The sequence below is a fragment of the Phialemonium atrogriseum genome, assembly GCF_030411735.1.
Source record: "Phialemonium atrogriseum strain 8032-3 unplaced genomic scaffold QBC33scaffold_9, whole genome shotgun sequence".
In the NCBI taxonomy this organism is placed as follows: Eukaryota; Fungi; Ascomycota; class Sordariomycetes; order Cephalothecales; family Cephalothecaceae; genus Phialemonium; species Phialemonium atrogriseum.
In genome coordinates this window covers 1,008,078-1,033,249 of record NW_026848146.1, presented here as the reverse complement: position 1 = coordinate 1,033,249, position 25,172 = coordinate 1,008,078, and the positions used below count along the sequence as shown (strand labels likewise).

Sequence of the window (25,172 nt, the reverse complement as noted above, 5' to 3'; positions counted from 1 at the left end):
GTGGGGCCCTTCATTTTTTTTTAGATCCGAGATTGTCGTTGGGCCAGTTCTTTTTACAAAAAATGCGCCTGTTAATTTTATCACCGCTTTAACCCCCCCCCCCCCCCCCCCCCCCCAAAAAAAAAAAAAATGCACCGCCACAGAAGTGCCACACTACACAAGCGCCACACTTCACGCGCCACTACTTACCTACTGGAAGATCCTAGGTGCCATCAATTAATTGAAGTCGCGTCACGTCTTTTATGTGCTTAGCTTGCTCCAACTATCAAGCTTGCAGCAGGTACATCCTTTCTTTGTTCATCTCTATTGACACCGATCCTCACAACCCGGCTTCAGCGTAAATAACCCGGAATGGCGGCCATGTAGGTTCGGATTTTCTTCTATCCTTCTTTTATTTTATTTGCAGGGCATCAAGAAGAGACACTGGCGCAGAATCGCAACTGACCCAATGCCTAAATCTAGCGAGAGCTTCGACAACGTTTACTTGGATCTTTCCAAGGAAAACGGGAAGTGCAGATTTGCAGAAAATGGTTTAGGTTGGAAGCCAGCTGGGGGCGGCGACGCATTTACTCTCGACCAGAGCAACATCGGTGGCGCACAATGGAGCAGGGCCGCGAAAGGCTACGAGGTGAAGATTTTGCTGAGGAACTCGGGTATCATCCAACTCGATGGCTTCCAACAAGAGGTATGGTATACTGTTCGAGAAGAAATCCGTCTGCCTTGTTGTCTAACTTTCCCATCAGGACTACGAGCGTCTGAGTAAGATCTTCAAGAGTTGGTACAGCACCAACCTCGAGAACAAGGAGCATTCCCTGCGAGGCTGGAACTGGGGAAAGGCCGAGTTTGGCAAGGCCGAGCTTACCTTCAACGTCCAAAACCGACCGGCATTCGAGATTCCGTTCTCTGAAATCTCCAACACCAACCTGGCGGGTCGAAATGAAATCGCTGTCGAGTTCTCAGTCACCGACGAAGGCAAGGCAAATGACAAGAACGGTGGCGGACCAGGCCAAGGCAGGAAGGCTGCGGCAGGGAAGGATCAGCTCGTCGAGATGCGATTCTACATCCCCGGAACGACGACAAGAAAGGAGGCAGAGGGTGGCGACGCTGGCAGTGACGCGGACGAGGAGGAGAAGAATGCCGTTACTCTGTTCTACGACACCTTGATCGAGAAGGCCGACATTGGCGAGACCGCCGGTGATACCATCGCTTCCTTTCATGATGTCCTGCATCTCACTCCTAGGTACGGCGACGGAAGCGACGTTTGTCATGCGTTACTAAATGGTGCTAACACCGTTGCAGAGGCCGATTCGACATCGATATGTACGACTCCTCGTTCCGCCTGCGGGGTAAGACTTACGACTACAAGATCCAGTACGAGGCCATCAAGAAGTTCATGTTCCTTCCGAAGCCCGACGATCTACACGTCATGCTCTGCATTGGCCTGGATCCTCCACTCCGCCAGGGCCAAACGAGATATCCTTTCGTGATCATGCAGTTTAAGAAAGACGAGGAAGCAACCCTCGACCTTAATCTGACCGAAGAGCAGATCAAGGACAGGTATGGTGGAAGTTTGCAGGCCCACTATGAACAGCCGTTACATCAGGTTGTCGCCTACATCTTCAAGGGATTGGCTAGCAAGAGCATCCTCAGCCCTGCGGAGGAATTCATGACGTGAGTCCCCCGTCGTCGAGGAGCGTCGAATCTCAACTGACACACATAAAATAGACATCGCCAGCAATACGGCATCAAGTGCTCGATCAAGGCCAGTGAAGGCTTCCTCTACTGTTTGAAGAAGGCCTTCATCTTTGTGCCTAAGCCTGCCACGTATATCTCGTACGAGCAGACACAGTCAGTCACATTCTCCAGGATAGGGGGTGCCGTCTCCGCCTTGTCGACCTTTGACATCACAGTACACATGAAGAATGGGGCCGGTTCGTCACAATTCAGCAACATTAATCGCGAGGATCTGAAGGCGCTGGAGGACTTCTTCAAACTCAAGGGGCTGCGCGTTAAGAACGAGATCGACGAGGATGCAAATCTCATGGCCGCAGCTCTTCGGGACGAGGTAATGGGGAGCTCCGACGAAGAGGTTGTGGGCGCAAAGGCAGACCGCGGCTCGGCCGACGAGGACGAGGAGAGCGTGGACGAGGATTTCCGCGCCGAATCTGACAGCGACGTCGCGGAGGAATTCGACAGCGACCACGAGAGCTCCGGATCAGGCAGCGGCGAGAGCGATGTCGATAATCGAGTTGACGAGGAAGACGACGAAGATGAAGAAGAGGAGGAGAAGCAGCCGAAGAAGAAGAAGAAGAAGACGGGTTGAGCACATTCCCCGTAAGAGCTCCAACTCGGTGTTCTCAGCAGTCTCCTGGTTACCATGGAGGGCGGAAGTTATCTGCAGGCGTTCAAAGGGCTGCACATGGTCAGGAGCTACCACCTTAGGTACCTAAGTATCTATGTAGGATAACGTCGACATTGGACTGTTCGGTCCGCATAGCTCTTTTTCCCCAAGCTCCCCGCGGAGGAGGTCGTTAGTGGGAGAAAACTTGGCCAGAGGGGTATCGAGTGTAGGTAGTATGTAGTAATAGTCCGGTGGGCCTGTCTAAAGGAGACCTGGCATCAGTCTAACGTTCACATCATTTCAACCCCACGAGATGGAGCCGGGACCCACTATACAGTATGCACACGAGAGTACCTACTCCGTACCCAGGTACCTAACGTAGAGGAAGATGAGGAGGTGTAGAAGATGGAGGGCTGAGAAGAGTGCAGATAACATGATGTTCCGACAGCTCAGATTTGCCAGATAAAATAAGTGCTCCGTAAACCTATACCTTACCTAGGTGCCTAGGTAGGTAGGCAGGTATTTCCTAAACAAAAGTCCGAGATGTTCTAGGCCGAAGCCCATATCACCTATATTGCATGCACGTGAGCTCCCCGCCAAAACACAGCGAGCAACAATCCGTAGGGAGGCCTAATATGTATCCTCCACCAACTTTTTGGATTTGTTTTGCCCCACCTCACATAGAGCAACTTCACTTGATCTTTTCGCCTCAAAGGCTGCTCCTAGCACAGACTGATTAGCTCTGCCCGGGCGTTCTCCGACCCTTCTTTGACCGCAATCACCCAAGGGCGAAAACAACGTGACAAGATGCAGCCTAACTAAGGTATCAATCATGACTTCTCCGTAGCCGTCCCGCCACCACCAGCTATGCCGAATAATCTCTCACAACTGCTGCCGACGTTATAGCAGCTCGCTGAAACATATCCCACTTAACTGGCTTATTTATCGAGCTCCCAGCCCATCTAGGTGACTCCAATATGGACGCCCAGGTATGCATTTCTTCCTGCCCGGCTTCAACCTGGCTGCCCCTCATTGTGCTGGCTGCCACCCCTGTCCCGCCACCTCAACCGACGGCCTCAATGGAGAGAACACAAGAGCTTGATATACCGAGAAGATGCTAACTCAGCCACCGTGTCACAGGTTGAGAACGCGATCGAGATTGCTTGGAATCCGGCGTCAAACCAAGCCCTGAAGGAGCAGGCCTTCGACTTCCTGAACCAGCTGCGTTGTGATCCCCAGGGATGGCAGGTCTGCACCACACTGTTTACACAAGCACCAAGGAGACCCGAGGTCGTTCGCCACGTCTCGCTGGAGATTGTCAACAATGCTGTTTCCACACAATCGCTTGACGGCCCCAGCCTCTCTTTTCTGAAGGACGCACTGCTGGACTACGTCAGGAGGACATACGGAAGCAACGCCGAAGAGCAGGTCGACTCGCCCGCTCTCCAGAACAAGCTCACCCAGACCCTAACCTATCTCTTCGTCCACCTCTACAAGTCCGGATGGGATAACTTTATCAACGACTTCCTCGACCTCGCTCGCTCGCCGAACAGCACGCAGGGGGACAATTTGGCCGGGACTGTCTTCTACCTTCGCATCCTGGGCTCTATCCACGATGAGATCGCGGACATACTCCTGAGCCGCCAGGGCCCTGAGGCGAAGCGAAACAATGATCTCAAAGACTTGTTGAGGGACCGAGACATGGGGAATATTGCAAATTCCTGGAAGGAACTGTTGGCCCAGCATTCGAACCGGAGCGACCTCGTCGTCGAGATGACTCTCAAGGTCATTTCCAAATGGGTTAGCTGGACCGACATCTCCTTGATTATTAATCAAGACATGCTTAATCTTCTGCTTCCCCTGGTCGGGCGGGCGAACACGACAGGCGGCGAGGACAAGGTGAGAGACGCGGCCATTGACACCTTCACCGAGGTCGTGGCCAAGAAGATGAAGCCGGCGGACAAGACCGAGATGATCAACTTTCTCAACCTCCGCGACATTGTTGCCCAGTTGCTTTCGAGCCCGCCCTTGAACGACTTCAAAGGCACTCCCAGATATGACACGGATCTTGCCGAAGCTGTCGCAAAGCTCGTTAATACAACCATGACCGGCATAGTCCGCGTCCTCGAGGATAATCAGGTTGGGAACGAAACTCGGGCAAACGCGGAACGGCAGCTTCAGGACTTCCTCCCGTCGCTCCTCCGCCTCTTCTCCGACGAGTACGACGAGATATGCTCTACTGTGATCCCATCACTCACTGACCTCCTGACATTCCTCCGGAAAGTCGGCTCTCTCCCCCCCGCATACTCGGGCATGCTTCCCGCGATCCTTAATGCCATAATTCGGAAGATGAGATATGACGAGACGTCATCCTGGGGGGCTGAGGACGAGCAGACGGACGAGGCTGAGTTCCAGGAACTGCGGAAAAAGCTGCAGATACTTCAGAAGAGCATCGCCGCTGTCGATCAGAGCCTATACATCGATACTTTGAGTAACTTGGTTGCGAACACGTTTGCCACTCTCGACCAGCAGGGTTCACAGATGGATTGGAGGGATCTTGATCTCGCCTTGCATGAAATGTATCTCTTTGGAGAGCTCGCTCTTCCTAATACGGGGTTGACCCCCAAAAGCCAACCGAACAGTGCCGCTACCGAACGACTGGTCGCCATGATGAGCAAGATGGTTGAATCAGGTAGGAAGCATTGTACCGCCGGCCCATGCTTGCCGTCTCCGCTAACAGTGGTCTAGGGATTGCCAATTTTCCTCATCCAGCAATCCTCCTCCAGTACATGGAGATCTGCGTCCGGTATTGCGCCTTCTTCGAGGCCCACCAAGAATATATTCCGCAGGTGCTCGAGAACTTCGTCCGCCTTGTACATCACGAACATGTGCGCATCAGGACACGCTCGTGGTACCTGTTCCTGCGGTTCGTTAAGCACCTTCGGGCCCAGGTCGGCAACGTTGCGGAGACGGTGATCCAGTCTATAGGCGACCTCCTCCCGATCAAAGCCGAGATTTCTGGAGACGAGGCCGACGACGACATCGCCTCCGATGAGAGCGATCACTCGGCGGATGCTGTCTTCAACAGCCAACTGTTCCTGTTCGAGGCTGTCGGTTGCATTTCCTCCACCACCAGCACCGCTCCCGATAAGCAGGCCCTCTACGCTCGCCTGGTGATGGATCCCTTGTTCCGCGATATGGAACAGCACCTTCCCCGGGCAAAAGCGGGGGATGCACAGGCAGCGCTACAGATCCACCACATAGTCATGGCGCTCGGCACCCTGGCGAACGGATTCAGCGATGGACATACGGGCCAATCCAACCAGCGTCGACCGTCGAAGGAGATCTCAGATGAGTTCTCAAGGGCTGCTGAAGCCATTCTCATTGCCTTGAACGAGCTGAACACTAACAGTGAAATCCGCACGGCATGCAGATCGGCATTCTCACGCCTATTGGGTGTCCTGGGGTCGGCTGTACTGCCGCAGCTTCCGCAGTGGATCGAGGGCTTGTTGTCTCAGAGCTCTAGTAAAGACGAGATGGCTATGTTCCTCCGGCTGCTGGAGCAGGTCGTGTACAGCTTCAAGGGGGAGATCTACAATGTCCTCGACCTCCTCCTCACCCCGTTGCTCCAGCGGGTGTTTACCGGCCTCTCCGAGCCAATCAGCGGCACGGATGACGAGATCCAGCTTCAGGAGTTGAGGCGAGAGTTCCTCACCTTCATCCAGATCATCATGCTCCATGACCTTGGCGGCGTCCTCGTCAGCGAAGCCAACCAGGGCTTCTTCGAGTCGTTGATCTCCACCATCATCGCGTTGGCCAAGAACATTGGGCACGGAAACCTCGTTGCCAGTCGGCTCGGGTTCAATGCGCTCTCGAGGATGGCTACGGCGTGGGGCGGACCGGATGTCGCCACCATTTCGGCAAACCCCACCGCCCCCGTTGGGGCACCCTCCCCAGCCATCCCGGGCTTTGACCAGTTCATGATAGACAGGTTCCACACTGCCTGCGTGGAGGTCCTCCAAGATGCCCATTTCAGGCCAAGTAGCGATGCCCAGACGAAGCAAGTCCTCGGCGAGATTGCCGGTCTGGAGCAGACCATCTATACAAAAACCGGAGACTCGTTCATCCAATATCTCCAGACGATTACATTCCCCAGCTTGGGCATAGACGGGACGGATTTCCTGCGCTCCATGACAACGTCAACCGACCGCAGGGCCTTTGCAACCTACCTGCAGAACCTCCTGAAGAGCCGCAGATGAAATACGAAGGGAAATTTCAGCTAAGGAAGGGGGCAACATCCTTGCCGTGCCATTGATACGATACACGAACTCGGTGCGGCATGGAGGAGGGAATATGCGCTGCATTGGCGGAGTTTGGCGGAAAGACTACCATATTACCAGTATCATCATGACCTCAGAGAGGTAGCAGGGAGTAGATAGAGTGCCTCAGCATCTGCGAAGGGGGAGATGGATGCCTCGGACGACGGCAGCCCCCTAGCCAAGGTTATTCTTGGGAAGACTGGCGGTGGATATGGATTGGTAGCATAGTCGATAGACAATCCTAGCACTTGTCCAAGGCTGTCTGTCATCGTGGGGATCCAGCGTAATGTTTTCAAACGCTTGCTCGGACAGACCTCTAGTGCTCTCCGTCGGTCCAGGCCTGTTATTCGCTTCAAGGTCTTCTCTTGCTCGGCTTCTTTTTGACAACACAGCTCTCCGGGCGGGTTCTCCTTGTGGTTGTCATGGGCCTCTCAAGGCGGGTGATGTCTGGAAGCTTTGCAGGCGTGATACTTGGCTCCCTCACGTGGCTAAAGCAAGTATCGCCAAAGAACAGAATCCTCATCTAGGTCGCCCCCGCCCTTACCTTCCCAAGTCCTTGATTGGCATGGTCCATATATGGATAGCTCGGGACTCAAAAGCCTCGGTGTATAACTGCTTCAACTTACAAAGAACGAGTGACAATCGGCCCAGGCGATCCCCCTTCGAAATATAAAAACTTATTTTTGGAGTCTCTTGGGTGAAGGTGTGAGTCTCGGGTGATTGGAAAACTCGACAGGTCAAACCCGTTGCCTGAGGTGAGCTCTTGTCCCGAGTAAGAAGTTGGTCCTCCATTTCCTACTCCCATAACACATCTCGACCTAAACAAACCCCTTCCTTATTCATACCCCCAACATGGTGCCAGAGACTTGATCGGCCAGACCATTTTACTTCTTCCACTTCCTTATTACCTCCAGATCTGTTACCCAGACATACTCCCATCTTCTCTCGGCAGTACATGAAGAGCCCAAGCCTCACTCCGAAATTCTTACAAAACTCCCTTGCCACTCCCCCGTCATATATCGCCGAGGAAGCGAGGAGGCAAGGGAACGTCCTTGAAGGCACCTCTACAAGCAATAGTACTCTCCTTCAATACGCTGAGAAGTCACTGTTCCGCAAAATTTGGCATTGCTGCCCAGGATCTTGTATTTAATCACTCCCCCCCCCCCCCCCCGACGGTTACGGAGAACTTCAATATCTTCTCACTTTCTGATCGATCCCTTATATTTTATCCAAACATAAACCCCAGTGTTCGGCAAACACAAACGATCACTAACAGCTCATGCTTCACTTCGATCAGAGTCTTTAAGCACTTGCCTCAGGCTGGAACCTTCAGGACTCGACCCCTCTGCCCATCCGCAGACCGTGGCGCCCATAGGGAGGACCTTCCTTACCCACTCGCCGCAGCTGCTCCGTCTGACGAATTCCGGGTCACTCTTCCTCAATATTCTCCAAGATGAGCTACCCATGGGGCCGCACGCAGCTCATCAACGACCTCGCCTCGCACACCATCAACGAGTACTACGACCCCGCCGCCAGCAATGTGCGGATCCCACATGAGGGCTACATGATACCCGTGACCCCGGAGAGGCGTCTCACGAGCTCCCCGACCGGCGGCGTCCGAGCCCGCTACCTCGCCAAGAACGCGACCTCCAGACGACCGCCCCCGTGGCCCTACACGATGACCGCCGGCTTGGCCGAACCGCCCCTCGCCCCCACCGACAGCAATCCCACCACCGCCAACCCCGTCACAGCCGCAGCCGCAGTCTCCCGCGCGGACCTCACCTTCCTCGTCCAGCAGGACGCCCACCCTAGCCACGCAATCGACATGTCGACCCTCATCTCGGCGCACGCCTCCCGGCCGGGCGAGCACATCCTCCGCATCGACACCAGCACGGGCCAACTGTACGCCTGCATCCCGGCGGCGCCGGCACCACCACGTCCTCTTCTATCCCAACACCGACACCGACAACAGAAACAGCCGCAGCAGCAGAAATCCCGTGACCACCGCCGCGGCAGGAACAGGTGCGACCACTGCGCGTCCCCGCCAACACGGATCCTGCACGCGCGCCGCCTGTGCGGCTTCCACGCCGTGTACGTGGCCACGGGCCGGTACGTGACGCGGTACGAGGCGGCGGCGCTGGCGGAGCTGGATGACGCCGAGCTGGGGCCGGGGTACGGGTGGTCGGTTGAGGAGACGGCCGAGTTTGTGGAGGCGCTGGGGAGGAGGATGGAGCATTTATTGCTTGTTATGGGGTCTGAGGAGGAAGGGGGAAAGGAGGAGGAGGGGGCGGAGCTGGGGGCGGGCAGTCCCGGTCGGTGGGGTGCCGTTGGGGATGGGCGGTTGGTTAAGGGGAAGGGGGAGGAGGTCGGGTTGAGGATGGAGAGCCGTGTCAGCGAGCGCTCGGCGCGGGGGATGGGCCCGCGCATCTACCAGGTGTATCTGGAGGGTCTGAAGGGGGCCAAGTGGTGAGGGCGGGCCGACAGAACTTGCCCGACTCGTGCCGCCAGAGCTGTCTTGCTTCCGCCGCGAAGACGGGAAACGACAAGCGGTCCACGGGCGAACGGGGAGGGAGCCGGCCGGTAATACCTACCTACGGATCCGGTATAGCTCTTGCTTGACGCGAAGAACACCGGATGGGTGGCCAGACTCTATGAACCATGGAGATAGTAATCGATAATCCTAATATCCTGCCAGCAAGCAAGGAACAAATTAATTGAGGGTCTCATCGTATTGCATCACATGCGTTTAGGTGATAATGAAATGGAGGAAAGGCCTTCTTTGGAATTTGATCTCGCGAGCCCGAGGAGGCGAAAAGCTTCACTTGATGCTGCCTTTCCACAAATGCACCGCAGATGTGACACGCCCAGAGACATGCAGCGCCCAGAGACATGCACCGAATCCAGTGGATTAGATGGGTAGGTACCTTGGGGAAATCCCCATGTAAATACCTACCTACCTACGTATAGCGAGTTGACTCCCGCGGTAATATCCATCAAGGTACACACCATGAGCTTGGGTAGCACCACCTTAATCCACCAGAATCTTACTCTCCAACTCGCCGTAATTCCTCAAGAAGCTATCAAACAGCTTGATGGCGTACTCGACGTCGTGGCTGCCCCCCGTCTCCCGGATGCTGTGCATGCTCAGCTGCGGGTTGCCCAGATCCAGCGTGCGGACGCCCATCTTGGCACTCAGCATGGGCCCGATGGTGCTCCCGCAGGGCGAGTCGTTGCGGACGACAAACAGCTGCAGCGGCACGCCGGCCAGGCGGGCGGCCTCCTGGAGCAGCACGATGCCGGGGGAGTTGGTGGCGTACCGCTGGTTGGCGTTGACCTTGATTACGGTGCCCTTATTCATCTCGGGCTGGTGGCTGCTCTCGTACTTGGCCGCGTAGTTGGGGTGCACGCTGTGCGCCATGTCCGCGCTGACGAGGAACGACGTGCTGAGCGTCTGCTCAAAGGCCGTCGCCGTGGAGTCGTCAGACCCCGCGCCACCCACGACCGAGAGCCGGCGGATCACGGCCGGCAGGAGGTTGGAGTCGGCGCCCTGCGCCGAGGTCGACCCGATCTCCTCGTGGTCGAAGCAGGCCACTAGCCGGATCGCCGATTCGGAGTCGAGGCTCTTGGGGGTCGAGACGGACTCGATCAGGCCCATGACGGCACAGAAGGTCATGTCGAGGTTGTCGAGGCGGGCGGAGAAGATGAACTCGTCGTTGAGCCCCCCAAGGGTCGACTTCTGGGTGTCGTAGAGGACGAGCTCAAAGTCGACGACCTCAGACGCCGTCACACCGGCGTTTTCGGCGATGACGTCGACGAGGTACGGGTGGTGGCGCTCCGACATGTTCTTCAGTGGCTGGTAATCGCCCGACGCGTCCCCTGCGTCCGCCGCGTCCGCCTTGCCCTCGGTGGGCTCCTCCTTGCCCGCTTCGCCCGTCCGGTTCAGCTCCGCAGCGGCGAGCCCCGCGATGGGGAAGAGCTCGGTCTCCTTGTTGGGGTTGAACTGCGGCTCCCGGTTCAGGTGGATCGCCAGGGTCGGAATGCGCAGGATGGGCTTGTCTACCTTGACGAGCTTTTGCACAAAGTTCCCGTCGCCCTCCTTGACGAGGACCCGGCCGGCAATGCTCAGGTCCCGATCGAACCAGCTATGCCAGATCCCGCCGCCGTACGTCTCGACACCGACCTGCATGTACCCGGCGTTGGTCTTTTTGCTGACGGGCTTTATACGGAGGCATGGCGAGTCCGTGTGGGCCCCGATCATGCCGATGGGGTTTCCGGGCCTCCATTTCGCGCCGATGGCGAAGGCGACGATGGACGAGCCGTTCCGCGTCAGGTAGTACTTGCCGCCGGGCTTGAGTGTCGACGACCAGTCTTCCCGCTCCCTAATCTTGTTGAAGCCGGCCTTTTCGAACAGAGCTGCGGCCGAGGCGACGGCATGGTAGGCTAGATCGAGACGGCGTCAATTATATGCATGTGCTTGAGGCGATGATCGGTGCCGCCTCAGGCACGACTTACGAGTTGGAGATGCATTGACGAAAGCAAGGAATTGGGATGCTGATTTAGGAGGTGCCATCTTGGAGGGAGCACGAATAAAAGCGGGTCACAGGGTAGGTAGTAACTGTAATAATTGGGCTTGCTTGTCGTAACCTCGTCGGAAGAGAGGACAATATGGTTGACGGCCTGTATATCCTGTATTCCAGAATATTAAGGCAGGTGCACAATCAACGTGCTTGGTACTATCTTTCTTGGCTCGAGTGACGTTGGACTTTGAAGGCTGTTTTGGGGGTCCACTGGGCAACCCCCCGCCTCCACCCCACCATACCTACTGGGGTCATTGTGGGTGTGCCATACAATCTGTACGGAGTACATAAGGTATGGTTAAATCTCCACCTAGGCCTACCTCACAGCGACGGTGTGTGACAGGATGGCCAGGTCAGCTCCATGCTTGGACTCCAAAGACCCAGAAGCGCCTGGCAAAGTGTATGGCTATGTTCAAAACCCAACCCTTGGCGGTTGAGGTTGCTGTGTCGCCTGGCTGAAAGTCAGAATACTTCCCGCGACTCTAGCCACATCCAGCTAGGAAACTCTTGATTGGGCGTGCGCCACGCACCGGCGGCACCAATAGTGTAGGCACTGCCAAACTGCCAAGCTTTCGATCCCCTGCTTCTATCTGCGAGATGGGAGCGTATGGGTGTGCATGAGTTGAGTTTCTGTGCTTTTCCCGCGCCCTTTTTTTCTTTAATACGTTTCTCGCAGCTCCTGCTGAAGAAGCCTGCAGGTCTAAAGTAGGGAAATGGATGGGGACGGCCACTTTTGTATGGTCACAGTTGTGCCAGAAACTAAGTACCCCATATGCCCATGATAGGAGCCGGGAAATGGGAGAAGGCGAGGATTGGTGGTAATCGCCGTCGTCATCTTGGATAAAAAGACGGCAGCGGCTCAAACTGCCATGGTAGCTGGGGCTTGCTTGATCAATTTGACGAGGACGACGTGTCGCTGCCCGAGTACAGACATGAATCAAGGACGAAATAACTTGGGACGAGTCTGTCACAAGCTGAAGTCGCCGCCTGGTGTTTGCATTATGAATTATGAGAGGGCAGCCGGAGGAGCAGCAATCAGCAGGACTGGGATTGGAGTTTACGTGCATTGGAGATCAGTCCAAAAAGAGAGGGACTTTCGGGAGTTGCAATTGCACACGGCGAGCCAGCCAGGCACGAGACTCGGGATATGACCAGGATCCTGGTTCTTGCGGCAACCCCCGATCAGCCAACCAGCCAATTGCAGCCCTGTCCAAGAAAAGTACTGTACATGTACATACATACCTAGGTAGGCACGTACCTCCGTACCTTGTGTAAGATCTTGGGGACCGTTTGGGTAGATTGGAGCCATATACGGACACAACACGAAGAATAGTCCCGTACATAGAGAAGAAGACACACAGAACACACAGAACGGACTGGCGCCTCGCCGCCAATTGCCCTTATCTTGAAGTAGGTAATTGAACAAACGCACCGTACCGTCCACACGGACGCTGCATTCGTCCACGTTGCGGGGGAAGTAGGCTAACCTAACAGGGAGATCATTTCTTTTTTCTTCTCCAACAAAGGGATCTGGATGATGCCAGGGACAATTTGGATGATTAAATACCTAATTGACTGGGCTTGCTGGGGTACCTGGTGGGCTGTTTTTCCCTTTGGTTGTATGTATATCACATCCCTGACAAAACCAAGGGCAAGAACCACAGAATTGTCGCTGGTGTGGCTGCGACGATCAGACATGGCTGCTGTATCAAAGCTGCTTGCCGCCCAGAATAGAAAAGGGAGAGAAGCCCTCAGTGTTCCATGCCAGGAATAGCGAATTGCGCGAAGGCGAGCAGGTGGGCACGGACAGATGAACAGAGGAACAGATGAATAGATGGACAGATGAACAGGTGAACTGGTGAACAGGAGAGAATAGATGGGTGCTGGTGGATAGAATCGATGCTACCATCTGTTTTACTCTATATGAATGTGTCTTGCTGTTCACCGGTCAGTTACCCGTAATTGCTATAAAACGGGTGCGCGACAGAGCAACGCAGATCGATAGTCCCCTGGGCGGACGAAGGTTTCGAGCGGGCTGGACATCTCCAGGCACATCGCCACGGGGTCCACTCGCCGTCCAACGAAAAAGAGAGTGGACTGAATGCAAACGACAAGTTTCCCAGCTCCCAGGTTCGATTGAGCGGAAGATGGAAGATGTGACTGGTAAAAACAGGCAGAGAGCAGCAGGTCCCGAGTATCTTCTTTGTCTTTGTTTAGTTCGGACATGTTCTGAGGGAGAAACGCAGCAGGCTAAATGGGAGTGTAACACCATCGCTGTCTGTCGCATCTCTTCTCGCTGTTTCTGGCAGCAATATCATGCTCGTCTTAATACCGGCCACCCAGCAAACCTGGCCAAGGCCTCCAACAATCCTGGATCACGGCTGCAGAGCGAGCACTTCTCCAAATCGTTCGATGGCCGTATGCTGTATTGGGTTTGCGGAGGTTCCTGCTTTGATTCCAGCTCCTCTCGGGGTCGAGTAGGAGGGTAGTCAATTTCGACAACGGCTGCCGTTTATTAGCGTTATGGTGGGGAAAGGGAGGGTCTTTTCATTCGTATTATTATCATCATTTACTGCATAGTATTTGTTTCTTATCCCCCCTTTCCCTCCTGTTGCTGCACGAACCCATGTACGCCGTTGCCCTGCTCGATAACTTACAGACTCTGCAGAGACCAGCGAAACAAGTCGTTGGAGTTGAGACGTAGGGCGTGAGGCGACAAGGAATAGATGACGACCCGTCGAGAATGGCGCGATGAGTCGGTCAGTCAGCCATGTGTAGATCTGGCTGGTGTCAAGAGGGAGGGCGAAGGGGAAGAGGTACCTTGCTGTACAGTACCTTGGTACTTACCCAACGTGGAGGTACCCACAGCTGCCCTAGTTAATCGGGCATGCATATCTGGCGTCAGACCCTTGCAAGTTGGCGTGGCAAGAGCAATGATGCACGCAGGGCAGAACTCAAGAAAATATTTGGGGCATCAAGCAATTAGATACAGCTGACGCGCGGAAATGAAAGATGGCGAGAACAACACAGGACAGGACCCCTTAATCCAACCACTTCGAAGTTGCGGCGCCGGGATGCGAGGGAAGGGTTAGCGAAGATACATCGACAATTCCCGGACAGGGATGCAGTCAACTTAAAAAGTCGGATCGGAAATAAAATGCGTGCGAATTCTACACTAAGCTGGCCGGCAACAGAGGTCCTCCCACAAACATGTCGGGTACCTCCTCAGTTCTGTCCCTCTCTCTCTCTCGGGCGGGCATGAAGGCACATCAAGTCGCACCATCGTGTCCAGATCATGATGAATGATGATGGAGGACAGCACCTGACCGCGGGGAGAGTGTACGAGCTTAGGGTGCGTTGACTTGCGATTCTGACCTCATCCATCTTATCTTTTCTGCCTCCGGACCGCAAAGACAGCAGATCTTGTAGCTGACATGACACCCTTCTCACGCATCCATCTCATCTATCCTTTTTGAAGTTAGCGCACAGACCTGCCCTGGGTGCCAGCTGTTGTGCCCGTCCCAGAAGGAACATACATACATGCCTATTTCCTCGGTGGAGTCTGCTCTGTTGACTCCACCTTCAAAACAGCTCGAGCCATGGCGTCTCACTTTTGGAACTGTTGTCATTTTGTACATACATCTACACTCGCTGCGCTGTGTCGCTGAAACAGTACCTACCTGATAATGGAGGCCACTGATTGATAGATAGCTGTGGCGACGTTGAAAAGGTGCGCGCACGGCAACGATTGTATCCCAGGTGAATGGCAGCCATCTCGCTTTACCAAGGTGCCTATCAAAGTATCCTCCTGGTACCCTAAAACAGCAAGCTGGTTAGCGTCCATGTGAGCAATCCACCTAGGCGAACCTGGCATGGATTACCCCGGCAAGTATTCCAAGAGTCCACCCTTTGAGAGTTACCAGCCATTGTTCCGCTCCCAATTCGACCATCCTACCTGAGGGCTACATGAATTATGTCACTGGATAACGCCTGTCGCAGGAGACTTCCAAGTTCCTGTCACAAGCATCACGGCGGGGGAGGGGTGGAACGGGATAGGATGCTGCCCAATATCAGGTCAACATCTCGGAATTTACTGTCCATCCCAAGTTGGCCCTGAACATTAACGGGCGGGCAACCTTGTTGGCGTGCTGCCAGGACAGTAACACACGATTGAACCGTACAGCGAATTGGGGGAACATGGCGACCAATGGCGGGCGTGTGAGTAACCATGCCTCGAAGATCCATCCCCATTGACATGAGATGAAGGCCATGGGATGCTCCTCGATACAGGCCGTCGACCTCGGCTTCCCAGCTCAGAGCTGCAGTCGCAGCAATGTTACGGGTGTACAGTTTGTTATAATGCAACAGCTTCCTATCCACGCCCTAAGTCCTTCTCGAACATCGCTTCTTGTTTGCTATTGTGTTCTTCAACTCCTTTCCCCTGGGGCCACGCTTACGATCCCATGTGAAATGGCGCGCACCATACCTAGGCAAAACTGAGAGTTTGACTGTTGATTACCTCTAGGTCCTATAGATCAAGAGGAATGGCTGTCCGCTCTGCGATTTCTCCTGCTGTCTGTCGTACAACGTACAGACGGGAGATGGTAGTGTAGAACTGTGAGACTTTTGCACTTGCCTAACATGCACCCCTGTTCGCTGGTGGGGCACAGGGAGGGCTCCTTATCCGAATCAGGGTACTCTATGCAAAAAGTATATAGAAGTCACTCGCTACTCCGTAGCAGCCACCAAAACCGACCCAGAGGTACCTGCCTGTCTCATTACACGGTAGTACCTGCCTGAGTTTGCGGGTTCCCTTTTTCTACATAAGGAACTGGGGGCATAACTACTTGCTTGACCGATCGTCGCCCTCTGATCCCCTCGATCTGAATTGATCTGTGTAATTTTTCCTCTGAAATCCTCTCTCTCGGTGTCCCAATGTACATACCTATTTAGACTCCCGACTTTGAACGCCTCGGGAGCTTAATCAATTAAGGTGTAGGCCTAGGAAAGTTAGGTAAGGTAGGTAAGTTGTAGGTTTAGTGTAGGTAGGTTTGGTCAAGTGGCTTAGGTAAACTAGGCTGCCTCTTGGTGGCAAGGCTGGTAGGTGCCCGCCCGCTTAGAGGTAGGTAGGTACCTCCGGTACTAGGGACCGTAGGTCGTCAAAGGTACTTGGTGCAGTACCGAAGGCGCCTACCTAGGTACCTAGACTCAGTCAGAGAGGTTCAAGTTAACGGCGGCTGGGGGCCATCCACCATCCACATCCATCCTCCATCGTCTCTTCTCCCATTTCTCCTCGTTCCTGGCACACACTACAGCAGTTATCCTACTGACTCCCTCTCACCTTCTCTCCTCCGACATCCTATCCCACATCTTGACCGCCAGACGAACTGCGTTTTTCCATTCTTGTTTTATTACTAATTTCTCTCTCCCTGGTCTTTTCCCTGGGTTTCTGGTCTTCTTGTCACGACTGCGACGTCTTCCCTCTCGTTTCAGCCACGGCCCCATTCACCCATTCACCACACCTAACTGAACAATAAGCTTAACAGAGATTGACCACCGAAGTCAAATCCCTCCGTCGCTCTTGGCCGCAATCGAATTTAACTTTGCCATTCTCGCCTGCCGACTCGCAAATCTGAGGACAAAAATCCCTTACGCTGCTCCGTCCGTCATCACGAACCTCATCCTCGACTGTCACTGTTCTCCTCCCGAAGATACCTACCCTGAAGATTTTGCGAGACCAACTATCAACCATTCGAAACTCCAAAGCGCCATCGGCTGCACGCCTGACTATTGGCGACCAAAAATATCTAGGATTCAGTCCTTCGAGGACTTACAGATATCCGTCGAACTGAGCCACGCTCGGCGCCTGAGTCAGTCTCCCGCTCTAGCATTGCTAGCCTAGCGATATCTCTCGTCACACCCGCAACTTCCTCTACATGGCCATCTGTTGGCCACTCTAGGCATTTGCAGCCAGTCTACGGCGACCTGCTTCATTGTCACCAACACCAACCTACCTTCTAACCAGCTCTTGCGGTATTCCTTCTGCGTCGGTTGTGTCATTACATTGTTGCACCGAGAGTCACCCAGGCCTTGCCTTCCACGGCCCAAGTCCTCACGTGTCGCCTTGACAGACAGGAACCCCGGGGCTTGCTGGTCTCGATCGCTCGGCGGCCATGGCCGGCAACATACCACAGATGGCCGGCAACGGCCATGTCGCGGCGCAACAGTCCGGCCAGAGACAGCTGCAGTCTTTGGTCTATGCCCAGATGATGTCCAATACGCCGCCGCTTCAGGGATGGCAAGCTGGCTTAGGTGTTCCCGAACGATTAGGAAAGGCCGTAAACTTGTACGTCTTCTTGCTACCTTATCGTCATTCCTGCCGTCTGTCACCATTGCTGACAACATTACAGAATAACCAACATCATCCTTGCTATGCCAGGCGCAGAGTGGCAGAAAGCTGCCACATTTGGCATCGAATTTGAGAAGAAAGCCCTACTGGGCTCTCCAGATCGGGTAGGTCTAGGCAACAAGGACATTTCGGCTCATGCATCCCCCTGGCTCCTCTTCTGACTGTTTCTCTTTAGCAAGCCTATGATCAAATGATGCAAGCGAAGACCTCCGAGATGGCGAAGAGGCGCGAGGCGAACGCTCCCAATATTCAGAATCAGCTGAGCGTCGAGGCGGCTCGACAGGCAGCTCACGTGCAGGCTCAGGCTCAACAGCAGAGGATGCTGCAAGCACAGATGGTGGCAAGAGGAATGGGACAGCAGGGGCAGCAGCAGGGGTTCCAGCACCTACAACACCCAATGCAGGTGTCGCAGATTTCTCAGACGCCGCAACAAATGGGCATGGGTATGGCCAATCCCGGCATGCAGCAGCAGACACCTCCAAACCAGCCGCAGTTCCAAATGCCAATGCAACAGCCGAGGCAGCCCGGTGCTGGTCCCGTTGACCTTGCATCTATGTCGCCGCAAGACAGGGCCAAGGTTGTGGACTTCGCCAATCAACTCTATGCGTCCACATCTGAGGATCAGAAGCAGAATCTGCGAGCCGTGCTACAGGCGAGGGTAAATCCCCAGCAACTCCGGGAATTGCGTGCCTCGGGGAGAGACATACTAGCGCCGTACTTCCACCAGCAAGCCCTGTCAGCGCTGCAGAAACATGCTCAACAGCGGATGCTACAGCAGCAGCGGCAGGCAGGAGGCATGCCACCGAATGCCAACCAAGCTCAAGCCGGTCTGCAGATGGGGCAAGGGCAACCTCAACAAAAGCAGGCGCCGCAGCCTATGAACCCGGCTATGATGAACCCGATGGCTCAGCAGGCCGGGGTAGTCCCTGGCGGCCAGCTTTTCTCCTCCAACCTTGAGATCGTGAACGGGCAGAAGGCCGGCTTGCTTGCCGAGCAAGCTGGGCAAATGGTTGTGCCAGCTAATAGCGGTACCGGCCGGAACCCGACACCCCAGCCAATGGCTGGAATGCCTCCCCAGAATATGCAGAACGCACAGCCAGGACCGAATCAGCAGCCACGGCCACCACAGATGGGCCCGTCCTTCAACCTCACGCAGGCGAAGATGGATCAAGCAGCGGCGCAGTCACAGACCCAGATCAAGGTGCAGACTGCAGCCAGGCAGATGGCGAACCAGCCAGGCGGCCCTGCCGGAGCGACTTCGCAGAGTCCAGGCATGAGTACACTGACAGCCGCAATGGCGCAGCCTCCAGTCGCCATGAGTGCTCAAGCGAATGGACCCCGGATGAACCAAGGCAACCCGGCAATGGGACAGACTCTCGATCCGCGGTTCAATCATCAAGGCAACGCCCGGCCAATGTCGATGCCGGGAAATATTAACGTCAACGCCCAGGCCTTCCGTCAGATGCTGAGCTCGATTCCCCCCGAGCAACGGCAGACCGTCAGCGCCCTGCCGCCGGACAAGCTGAGGGAACTCATGGCTACGTGGCAAGAGCGAACTGCTATGAATAATGGCGGTCAGCAGCCGAACCAAGCTCACAGGCTCGGACAGCCCCAGGCCCAGATGGGGCAGATGAATGGGGCGGGCCAGTTCACCGGGGCCCCTCCCCAACCCCCCATCGCGGCTGGCGCACCGAATATGGTTTCTCAGATGGCTGCACGAGCTCGGCTGACGGCGGGCGCTCAGAACCACCCGCAAGCCCAACAGATAATGGACAACATGGATATCCCGCCGAGCGTCCTCCAACATCTGCGCAGTGCCATCCCTCCCGATATCAAGAAATGGGCCCAGTTGAAGGCATGGCTGCCACAGAGCAATCTGCCGCCGCAGTCGCAGCAACAACTGGTGAATGTCCAACTTCAACAATTCCGCCAGCTTGTGGAGAGGAGAACTGCTGGGCCTAATGGCCAACCAGGGGCCATGGCGGGAGGACAGCAGACCCCAGGTGGCCCTGCACAACCACCACCACAACAACAACAACAACAACAACAACAACAACAACAGCAGCAGCAGCAGCAGCAGCAGCAGCACAGTCAACCACAGCAGGGGATGCCTAACCTCCCCCATGGTTTCCAGATACCGGCGCAGTCAGTACAAGTCACCCCACAGGAGCTCGAAAGCCTCCGCAGGAACCCCAAGTTCGCACAGTTCGATGAAAACACCTTGATGAAGTTTGCGGGGAAGATGAAGCAAGATCAATACCTCAGGAGAATGCAACAGCAGCAGCAGCAGCAGCAACAGCAGCAGCAGCAACCGCAGCAGCAACAGTCGCAGCAGCTTCTCCAGCAGCAACACCAGCAGCAGCAGCACCACCAGTACCAGCAGCAGCAGCTCCAACAACAGCAGCTCCAGCAGCAGCAGCTCCAGCAGCAGCAGCTCCAGCAGCAGCAGCTCCAGCAGCATCAGCTCCAGCAGCAGTCTGCGAAGAATAACGCACCTGTTCCCATGAACCATATTCAGTCTGGCCAAGGCCCTCAACCCGCATCTAATCAAGCAGACGGTGCAATGGCCCAGCCAGGAATCTCGCAACCAGCACCACAGAAGCCAACCCCGGTTGGGTCCGACGCGAAGCCTAGCAGACCGACCCAGAACCGATCCGCACTAAACCCATCACCTGCACAGGCACAGAAGTCCCTCAAGCGCCGGCATCAAGATGATACCGAAGAGGCTCCTAACACAAACGCAGCCCCGAATCAGCGGCCAAGCTCCCAAGCAGGGGCGCGTCCCATGGGCCATCTTCCACAACCCACACCAGAACAGCTTGCTGGGATGACGCCCGACCAACGGCAGAAATGGGAGGCAATGCTGCGCAGCCGTCAGCATCAGCACTTGCAGCCTAGTGAGGATGACGTCAACCGGCTCAAGACTCTTAGCGCAGAGGAATTGCGGCTGTTGCAGCATGAGCAAATGCTGGAAATTCCCATGTCGGCCGAGGAGAAGAGCGAAATTGCGGGCAAAATCGAGAAGATCGTCACCGATATGGGGAAGATCGGCAAGGGTTTGGGGAAGTGGTATGCCATCACTCACGACGATGCCAGGGCGAAGATGTACTTCCGGACTGTAAGCCTCTCTTCCCAAATCCTTTCAATATCACACAGCACCACCATTCCTTCCCCGTTGCCCAAAGCCACGATGCTGACATAAGTACTAGCGACTTCGCCTGATTCGACAGTTCCATGATGGGGACAGAATGCAGCTGATGAAGGAAAATTTCTCCATCCCAGCTAATGAGCTGGATAATGCCAGAGCGATGCTGGAGAGTATGGCTAAGGATCTGGCCGCCAACCTCCCCATCCCGAAGAAGGGGAACCCTGTCAGTACCGGGGCAGCGACCCAAGGCCAGCAAGGTCCACAACCAGTACCGCTCAGCGCGACGAACCTCGAGAAGCAGACGCAAGCATTGAGCAAGGCGCACAATCGATCCAATAGCAAGAGTGGGCAAGCTCCTGCGGCGCCAACAAGCGCGCAGCCACCTTCGCAGCCCGGAGCGCAAATATCGCCCACCGGGCATCCGATGTATCTCGGAAAGCCGGCCGTAACGCAGGAGAACCTGCAGATCCCCACGTCAAGGAAGAAGACCAAGACGGCCCATCAGCAGGCCGGTGCCTCGCCGCAGGTCAAGCCGCCATCGCCGGAGGTCAAGAGACAACAACATCCGGAGCCCAAAGCGCCCCAAGCCCCTCCCCGGGCGGTCATTATGTGTCCCGAGGCCGACTGCGAAATGCGCACCACAGGCTTTGCGAACCAAGATGCTCTGAATGCGCACATGCAGGAAGAGCATATCAAGCCGAACGAGGACCCCGTCAAGTTCGTACAGGAGAGCTTGGCTCTAGCGCTCGGACTGGATTCTCAGGGCCGATCTAAGGCTGCTCCCGCGAAAGCGCATGCGCAGGATGGATCGCAACTCGCCGCGCCGCCCATGGCTAGCAGTCAATCGAAGCAAGGCCAGACCCCGATGAACAACAAGCTTAATCCGGCATCAACCCCAATGTCTCGCGAGGCTTCGATGAAGCGACAGGGTAGCAATACGGGTGCCAAGGGGGCGGCGGAGAACAAAGCCACGCCGGGCAAGAGTCTACCTGTCAAGGCCGGGAGCACCCCCAGACCTACGGATAGCAAATTGGCAGCTACGAAACCGGAATTTGAGCCGGTCCATGGGCATATGGCGCAGGACCCGTTCGTGGGCACAACGGTTGACCCACAAGACCTGTCGTCGGCCGGCTTCTTCGAGGTCGCTGCGAGAGGCCTCATCTCGGACTTGAACGTGTACAGGTCTCTGACGCCGAATGACACACCCGAGTCAAGCAAAGACAGCGGAGCTTCAGAGCCGAACAGCGACATCTCCGAGGGCGCAAACATCGACATCGATATGAATTGGCAGACGATAGAGCCCGACTTGCTATATGACATTGGCAATTTCTCCATGGAAGGGCTCGAGGGCTCGGACAACGACATCCTAAGGTCGATGGAATTGGATCCTTCGATGCAAGCCCCGATGTGGGAGGACATAAATCCCGACTTCTCGAAACCTTTCCACTTCGACTCCTCCTTGTACTCGCTAGATACCATGTGAAGAAGGACTTGGGATAACCCAGGGGTACATTGACTAGGTGGTTTGGAGGAGACATGATACTGCTGCATTACCTTTTCTCTCTTTCTTTTCTCTTCTTACGCCTAAACCTTTCTTCACTTTTTCTCTTTTCTCTCTCTACGCAAGGATTGCCCGGCGTTGTCGCTGATGTCAGGATGTATTTTGGGGCAAACAAACAAAAACTGGGTTGGTGGGAAGGCAGTGATGGCTGGCGGACGTAATAATGACTGGTTGCAAGGGGTTTCTGATGGAAAAGCACAAGTTGCACAAGGCGTTTCAGAATTATCATGATTTTTTTTTTGGAGGATTGCTTCTTTCCCCCCCTCAACTTTTCAAGATAGGTCATCGTCCTCATTCTCAGGCGGAGTTCGGTTGGAAGGAACCATGTATGAAGTCCCTGTGGCTGAGAGAGATACCCGTAACTCCTACTACGATGGATGCCCATGTAGTGGGCTGCAATTGATTCTTGCTATCGTCAAGCTGTTCCGATGGTTTGGGCTGTGGAATGTCAACTGAAACATCCATGCAAGTGAACAATGCAGTGCGGCGAGCTATAAGACTTGCACCGCAAGCTAATAATACAGACAGGCAGGAGGGGTATTGGAGAGGTTGACGCGTCTGTCTAGTTGTAGACCCTTATGTATAGGTAGTTATGAACGACGAAAGCCGTTTTTAGGGGTCCACTCTTGCGGTGCGCCCCGTGATGTTAGCAGTACATCAGTAAAACCCACGTTAAATTAGTGGTAAACGGTCCCTGATGAATTAACCCACTCAAGTGTAGATGGGGCAATTTGTAAATACCAACCCGACCGCGACTTGGTCATTGCTCAGCATCGTCCCACATGCACATCCACCCACCGACGCGTGTGTCCCCTTTCTCTTATATTTGCTCCAGCCATTTCCCAACCACGCCAAACAAACCTCCGCTCAAATGCATTGTGTTCCTTCTTGAAATACCCGTATATACAGAATACTCTGAAGCGAATTGGTCTCCGCTTGCTGCATCTCTAAGTCTATCTGCACAAGAACAACAAACACGGCAACAGATTCTCCACCAACCTCAACCAAGAGCAAGACTCTCTTTGGTAGTAGCCGAAATGGAAGCATCACCCAGCAAGAGGCGTGTCTTGGGCTCCCTGGACCCCAACGCGTCATCCCCCAGGCCTCAACTGGGACTCAAGCAACTGAAGTCCCCACACCACAACGCGCCCGGATCTCCCCTCAAGCGGCCTGCGGAACCCTCGCCTGGGCCGCAACCCAAGAAGATACAACTCACGATGGAAGCAAGAACCGAGCTTCAATCGGGCAAAAAGGCCGGCATCGAAGAGAAGGCCCAGCATCTGCATGAAATGCCGGCGAACGCCGAACAACCAGACACGGATCCCTCCCAGCAGGTTTGTTCTCCGGCCACTACCGCGCCCTCCTCGCGGCGTTGCAGCTGACACTTGCTTTCTTGAATGAAGTCCCCCAGACCATCTGATAGGCATCGATCCGCGTCGCCGGCAGCGTCTTCACTCTTCGACTCTTCCGGGCTTGACAACACCCAAGCAACCGCGATGACCGATCCCGACGTCGACACCGCGATTCCCGCAATCACTCCCGCAGTAGCAGCACTCGCTGCCCTTGCTCGACCGCCGACACGTCCACGACTGACGCGCGAGGAGGCCAAAGAGGTATGGGAACCCACCCCCAAAACAACCACCACCACCAACAAATTCCCATCCCCCCCCAACACCGTCAAAGTGTCGTGCGGGACTCCAACCCAAACTAACGTGTCGGGGACTCACCCCCATTTGCAGAAAGCCGAGATCCTCCGTCTGCGGCTCGGCCTCGCCAACTACAAGCTGCGCACCGGTCAGACAGACGTACCGCTGGAGCAGCTGCAGGTGCGGCCTCTGCCTGGCATGACGCCAAGGGCCGTGCATACCACCTCCGCCGCCTCTGCTGCCGCGGACCGGCCCGCCAGGAGGCCCCTACCTGGCGCTCCTGTTAGGAGGAGAAGCGAGGAGGGGCTCGGCGCGGGCTCGTCCCAGTCGTCCCAGTCGAGCAGCCAGGGCAGCTCCAAGGGGGAGGAGGATGAGGAAGTGGAGGGCCCGGGTGGGTCACGACGCCGGGTGCCGTCGCCCGAGGAGCGGCCCAGCCTGCCGCGCCTGCCGGCCCAGTCGGCGGTAAAAACGCCGAGGGGGCGGCGGCACCTCGAGCTAGACGAGGGGGCGGACGCGGAGAGGCTGACCAGCAGCGCCCTGCGCGGCGGGGCGGCCAATGGGCTGCTGAGCCTGGCGAGAGGTTAGGAGCTGACCGTCAGGACTTGGGTCAATGTCAGTTTGCATGTTGAGGTGGAGGTTGATGTACAGACTCTGGGGTGAGGCATGTCTTGGCCTGGCCCTCTCTTTTTATTCTTTTGCAAACGAGCGAGGGTTAGATGGCCGTTGTAGGTTTGACACCCAATGAGGGTTTATTTTTTGACAAACTTGGCTGTTTGGTGGTTGTTAAGGAGAACCTAGAGAGCTAGTTTAGAGGTCGGTGCGAGCGATATGATTTTCGTGCCCGAGGCCCCCTTCGCACGTCGCAAGGCGCAAGGCTAATAATGTCGACAATACGCCAAACGAAGACCTGAAATACCTGCACATTCTCAACGATGGATATTCAGACTGGTTGTGACCTGGTGGTGCCCCAAGTAAGCAACGTCACCTTTCACTAATGGCTCATACCTTCTAACACCACGCCCCCTCTTCTCCACCCCCTTCGGCGTTGTCCACTTGTTCGCCGATCTTGGACCCGGGAATCGATAAGTCGGGTGGAGTGGGGTCCTTGCTTTTTGGGGGCGGATGATCCGCTTTCTGCACCGTTGCCACGTGGGGAACACCCCCGGTCCTG

General features: G+C 55.4%; 6 protein-coding genes across 6 annotated transcripts; 5 read left to right on the top strand and 1 right to left on the bottom strand.

Annotated features, from left to right (window-relative positions):
- The first annotated feature begins 229 nt into the window (after positions 1–229).
- QBC33DRAFT_568989 (putative fact complex subunit pob-3 protein) lies at positions 230–2,779 on the top strand. The gene is made up of 4 exons (XM_060430523.1): positions 230–685; positions 744–1,240; positions 1,300–1,671; positions 1,726–2,779. The coding sequence occupies exons 1-4, from the start codon at positions 449–451 to the stop codon at positions 2,321–2,323; spliced, it is 1,704 nt and encodes a 567-aa protein (XP_060284869.1). The 5' UTR covers positions 230–448; the 3' UTR covers positions 2,324–2,779.
- Positions 2,780–3,200: 421 nt separating this feature from the next.
- QBC33DRAFT_386321 (tRNA exportin) lies at positions 3,201–6,773 on the top strand. The gene is made up of 3 exons (XM_060424108.1): positions 3,201–3,330; positions 3,482–5,033; positions 5,090–6,773. Exons 1-3 carry the CDS (start codon positions 3,319–3,321, stop codon positions 6,598–6,600), a joined length of 3,075 nt encoding a protein of 1,024 aa, XP_060284868.1. The 5' UTR covers positions 3,201–3,318; the 3' UTR covers positions 6,601–6,773.
- Positions 6,774–7,961: 1,188 nt separating this feature from the next.
- QBC33DRAFT_386252 (uncharacterized protein) lies at positions 7,962–9,276 on the top strand. Its single transcript, XM_060424107.1, has one exon. It carries the CDS (start codon positions 8,114–8,116, stop codon positions 9,128–9,130), a length of 1,017 nt encoding a protein of 338 aa, XP_060284867.1. The 5' UTR covers positions 7,962–8,113; the 3' UTR covers positions 9,131–9,276.
- Positions 9,275–11,474, bottom strand: QBC33DRAFT_386226 (aspartyl aminopeptidase). Its single transcript, XM_060424106.1, has 3 exons — positions 11,173–11,474; positions 9,618–11,100; positions 9,275–9,348 (listed from the first exon to the last, which is right to left on the bottom strand). Exons 1-2 carry the CDS (start codon positions 11,228–11,230, stop codon positions 9,689–9,691), a joined length of 1,470 nt encoding a protein of 489 aa, XP_060284866.1. The 5' UTR covers positions 11,231–11,474; the 3' UTR covers positions 9,275–9,348; positions 9,618–9,688.
- A 5,615-nt stretch (positions 11,475–17,089) lies between these two features.
- QBC33DRAFT_386141 (uncharacterized protein) lies at positions 17,090–22,311 on the top strand. The gene is made up of 4 exons (XM_060424105.1): positions 17,090–17,583; positions 17,648–17,750; positions 17,822–20,764; positions 20,856–22,311. Exons 1-4 carry the CDS (start codon positions 17,411–17,413, stop codon positions 22,275–22,277), a joined length of 4,641 nt encoding a protein of 1,546 aa, XP_060284865.1. The 5' UTR covers positions 17,090–17,410; the 3' UTR covers positions 22,278–22,311.
- Positions 22,312–23,392: 1,081 nt separating this feature from the next.
- On the top strand, positions 23,393–24,586 carry QBC33DRAFT_514231 (uncharacterized protein; the record flags this gene model as incomplete). The annotated part of the gene is made up of 3 exons (XM_060426035.1): positions 23,393–23,689; positions 23,759–23,968; positions 24,095–24,586. 3 exons carry the CDS (start codon positions 23,393–23,395, stop codon positions 24,584–24,586), a joined length of 999 nt encoding a protein of 332 aa, XP_060284864.1.
- Between the last annotated feature and the right edge of the window lie 586 nt (positions 24,587–25,172).

Excerpts from the sequence above, each read along its gene's own strand:
- QBC33DRAFT_568989 (XM_060430523.1), top strand. The coding sequence starts at position 449 with ATGCCTAAATCTAGCGAGAGCTTCGACAACGTTTACTTGGATCTTTCC. Across the intron at positions 1,241-1,299 it reads GTCCTGCATCTCACTCCTAG|AGGCCGATTCGACATCGATA; the intron begins GTACGGCGACGG and ends ACACCGTTGCAG. Across the intron at positions 1,672-1,725 it reads CCTGCGGAGGAATTCATGAC|ACATCGCCAGCAATACGGCA; the intron begins GTGAGTCCCCCG and ends CACATAAAATAG.
- QBC33DRAFT_386321 (XM_060424108.1), top strand. Across the intron at positions 5,034-5,089 it reads GAGCAAGATGGTTGAATCAG|GGATTGCCAATTTTCCTCAT; the intron begins GTAGGAAGCATT and ends ACAGTGGTCTAG.
- QBC33DRAFT_386252 (XM_060424107.1), top strand. The coding sequence starts at position 8,114 with ATGAGCTACCCATGGGGCCGCACGCAGCTCATCAACGACCTCGCCTCG.
- QBC33DRAFT_386226 (XM_060424106.1), bottom strand. The coding sequence starts at position 11,230 with ATGGCACCTCCTAAATCAGCATCCCAATTCCTTGCTTTCGTCAATGCA. Across the intron at positions 11,101-11,172 it reads CGTCAATGCATCTCCAACTC|CCTACCATGCCGTCGCCTCG; the intron begins GTAAGTCGTGCC and ends GTCTCGATCTAG.
- QBC33DRAFT_386141 (XM_060424105.1), top strand. The coding sequence starts at position 17,411 with ATGGCCGGCAACATACCACAGATGGCCGGCAACGGCCATGTCGCGGCG. Across the intron at positions 17,584-17,647 it reads TTAGGAAAGGCCGTAAACTT|AATAACCAACATCATCCTTG; the intron begins GTACGTCTTCTT and ends ACAACATTACAG. Across the intron at positions 17,751-17,821 it reads TACTGGGCTCTCCAGATCGG|CAAGCCTATGATCAAATGAT; the intron begins GTAGGTCTAGGC and ends GTTTCTCTTTAG.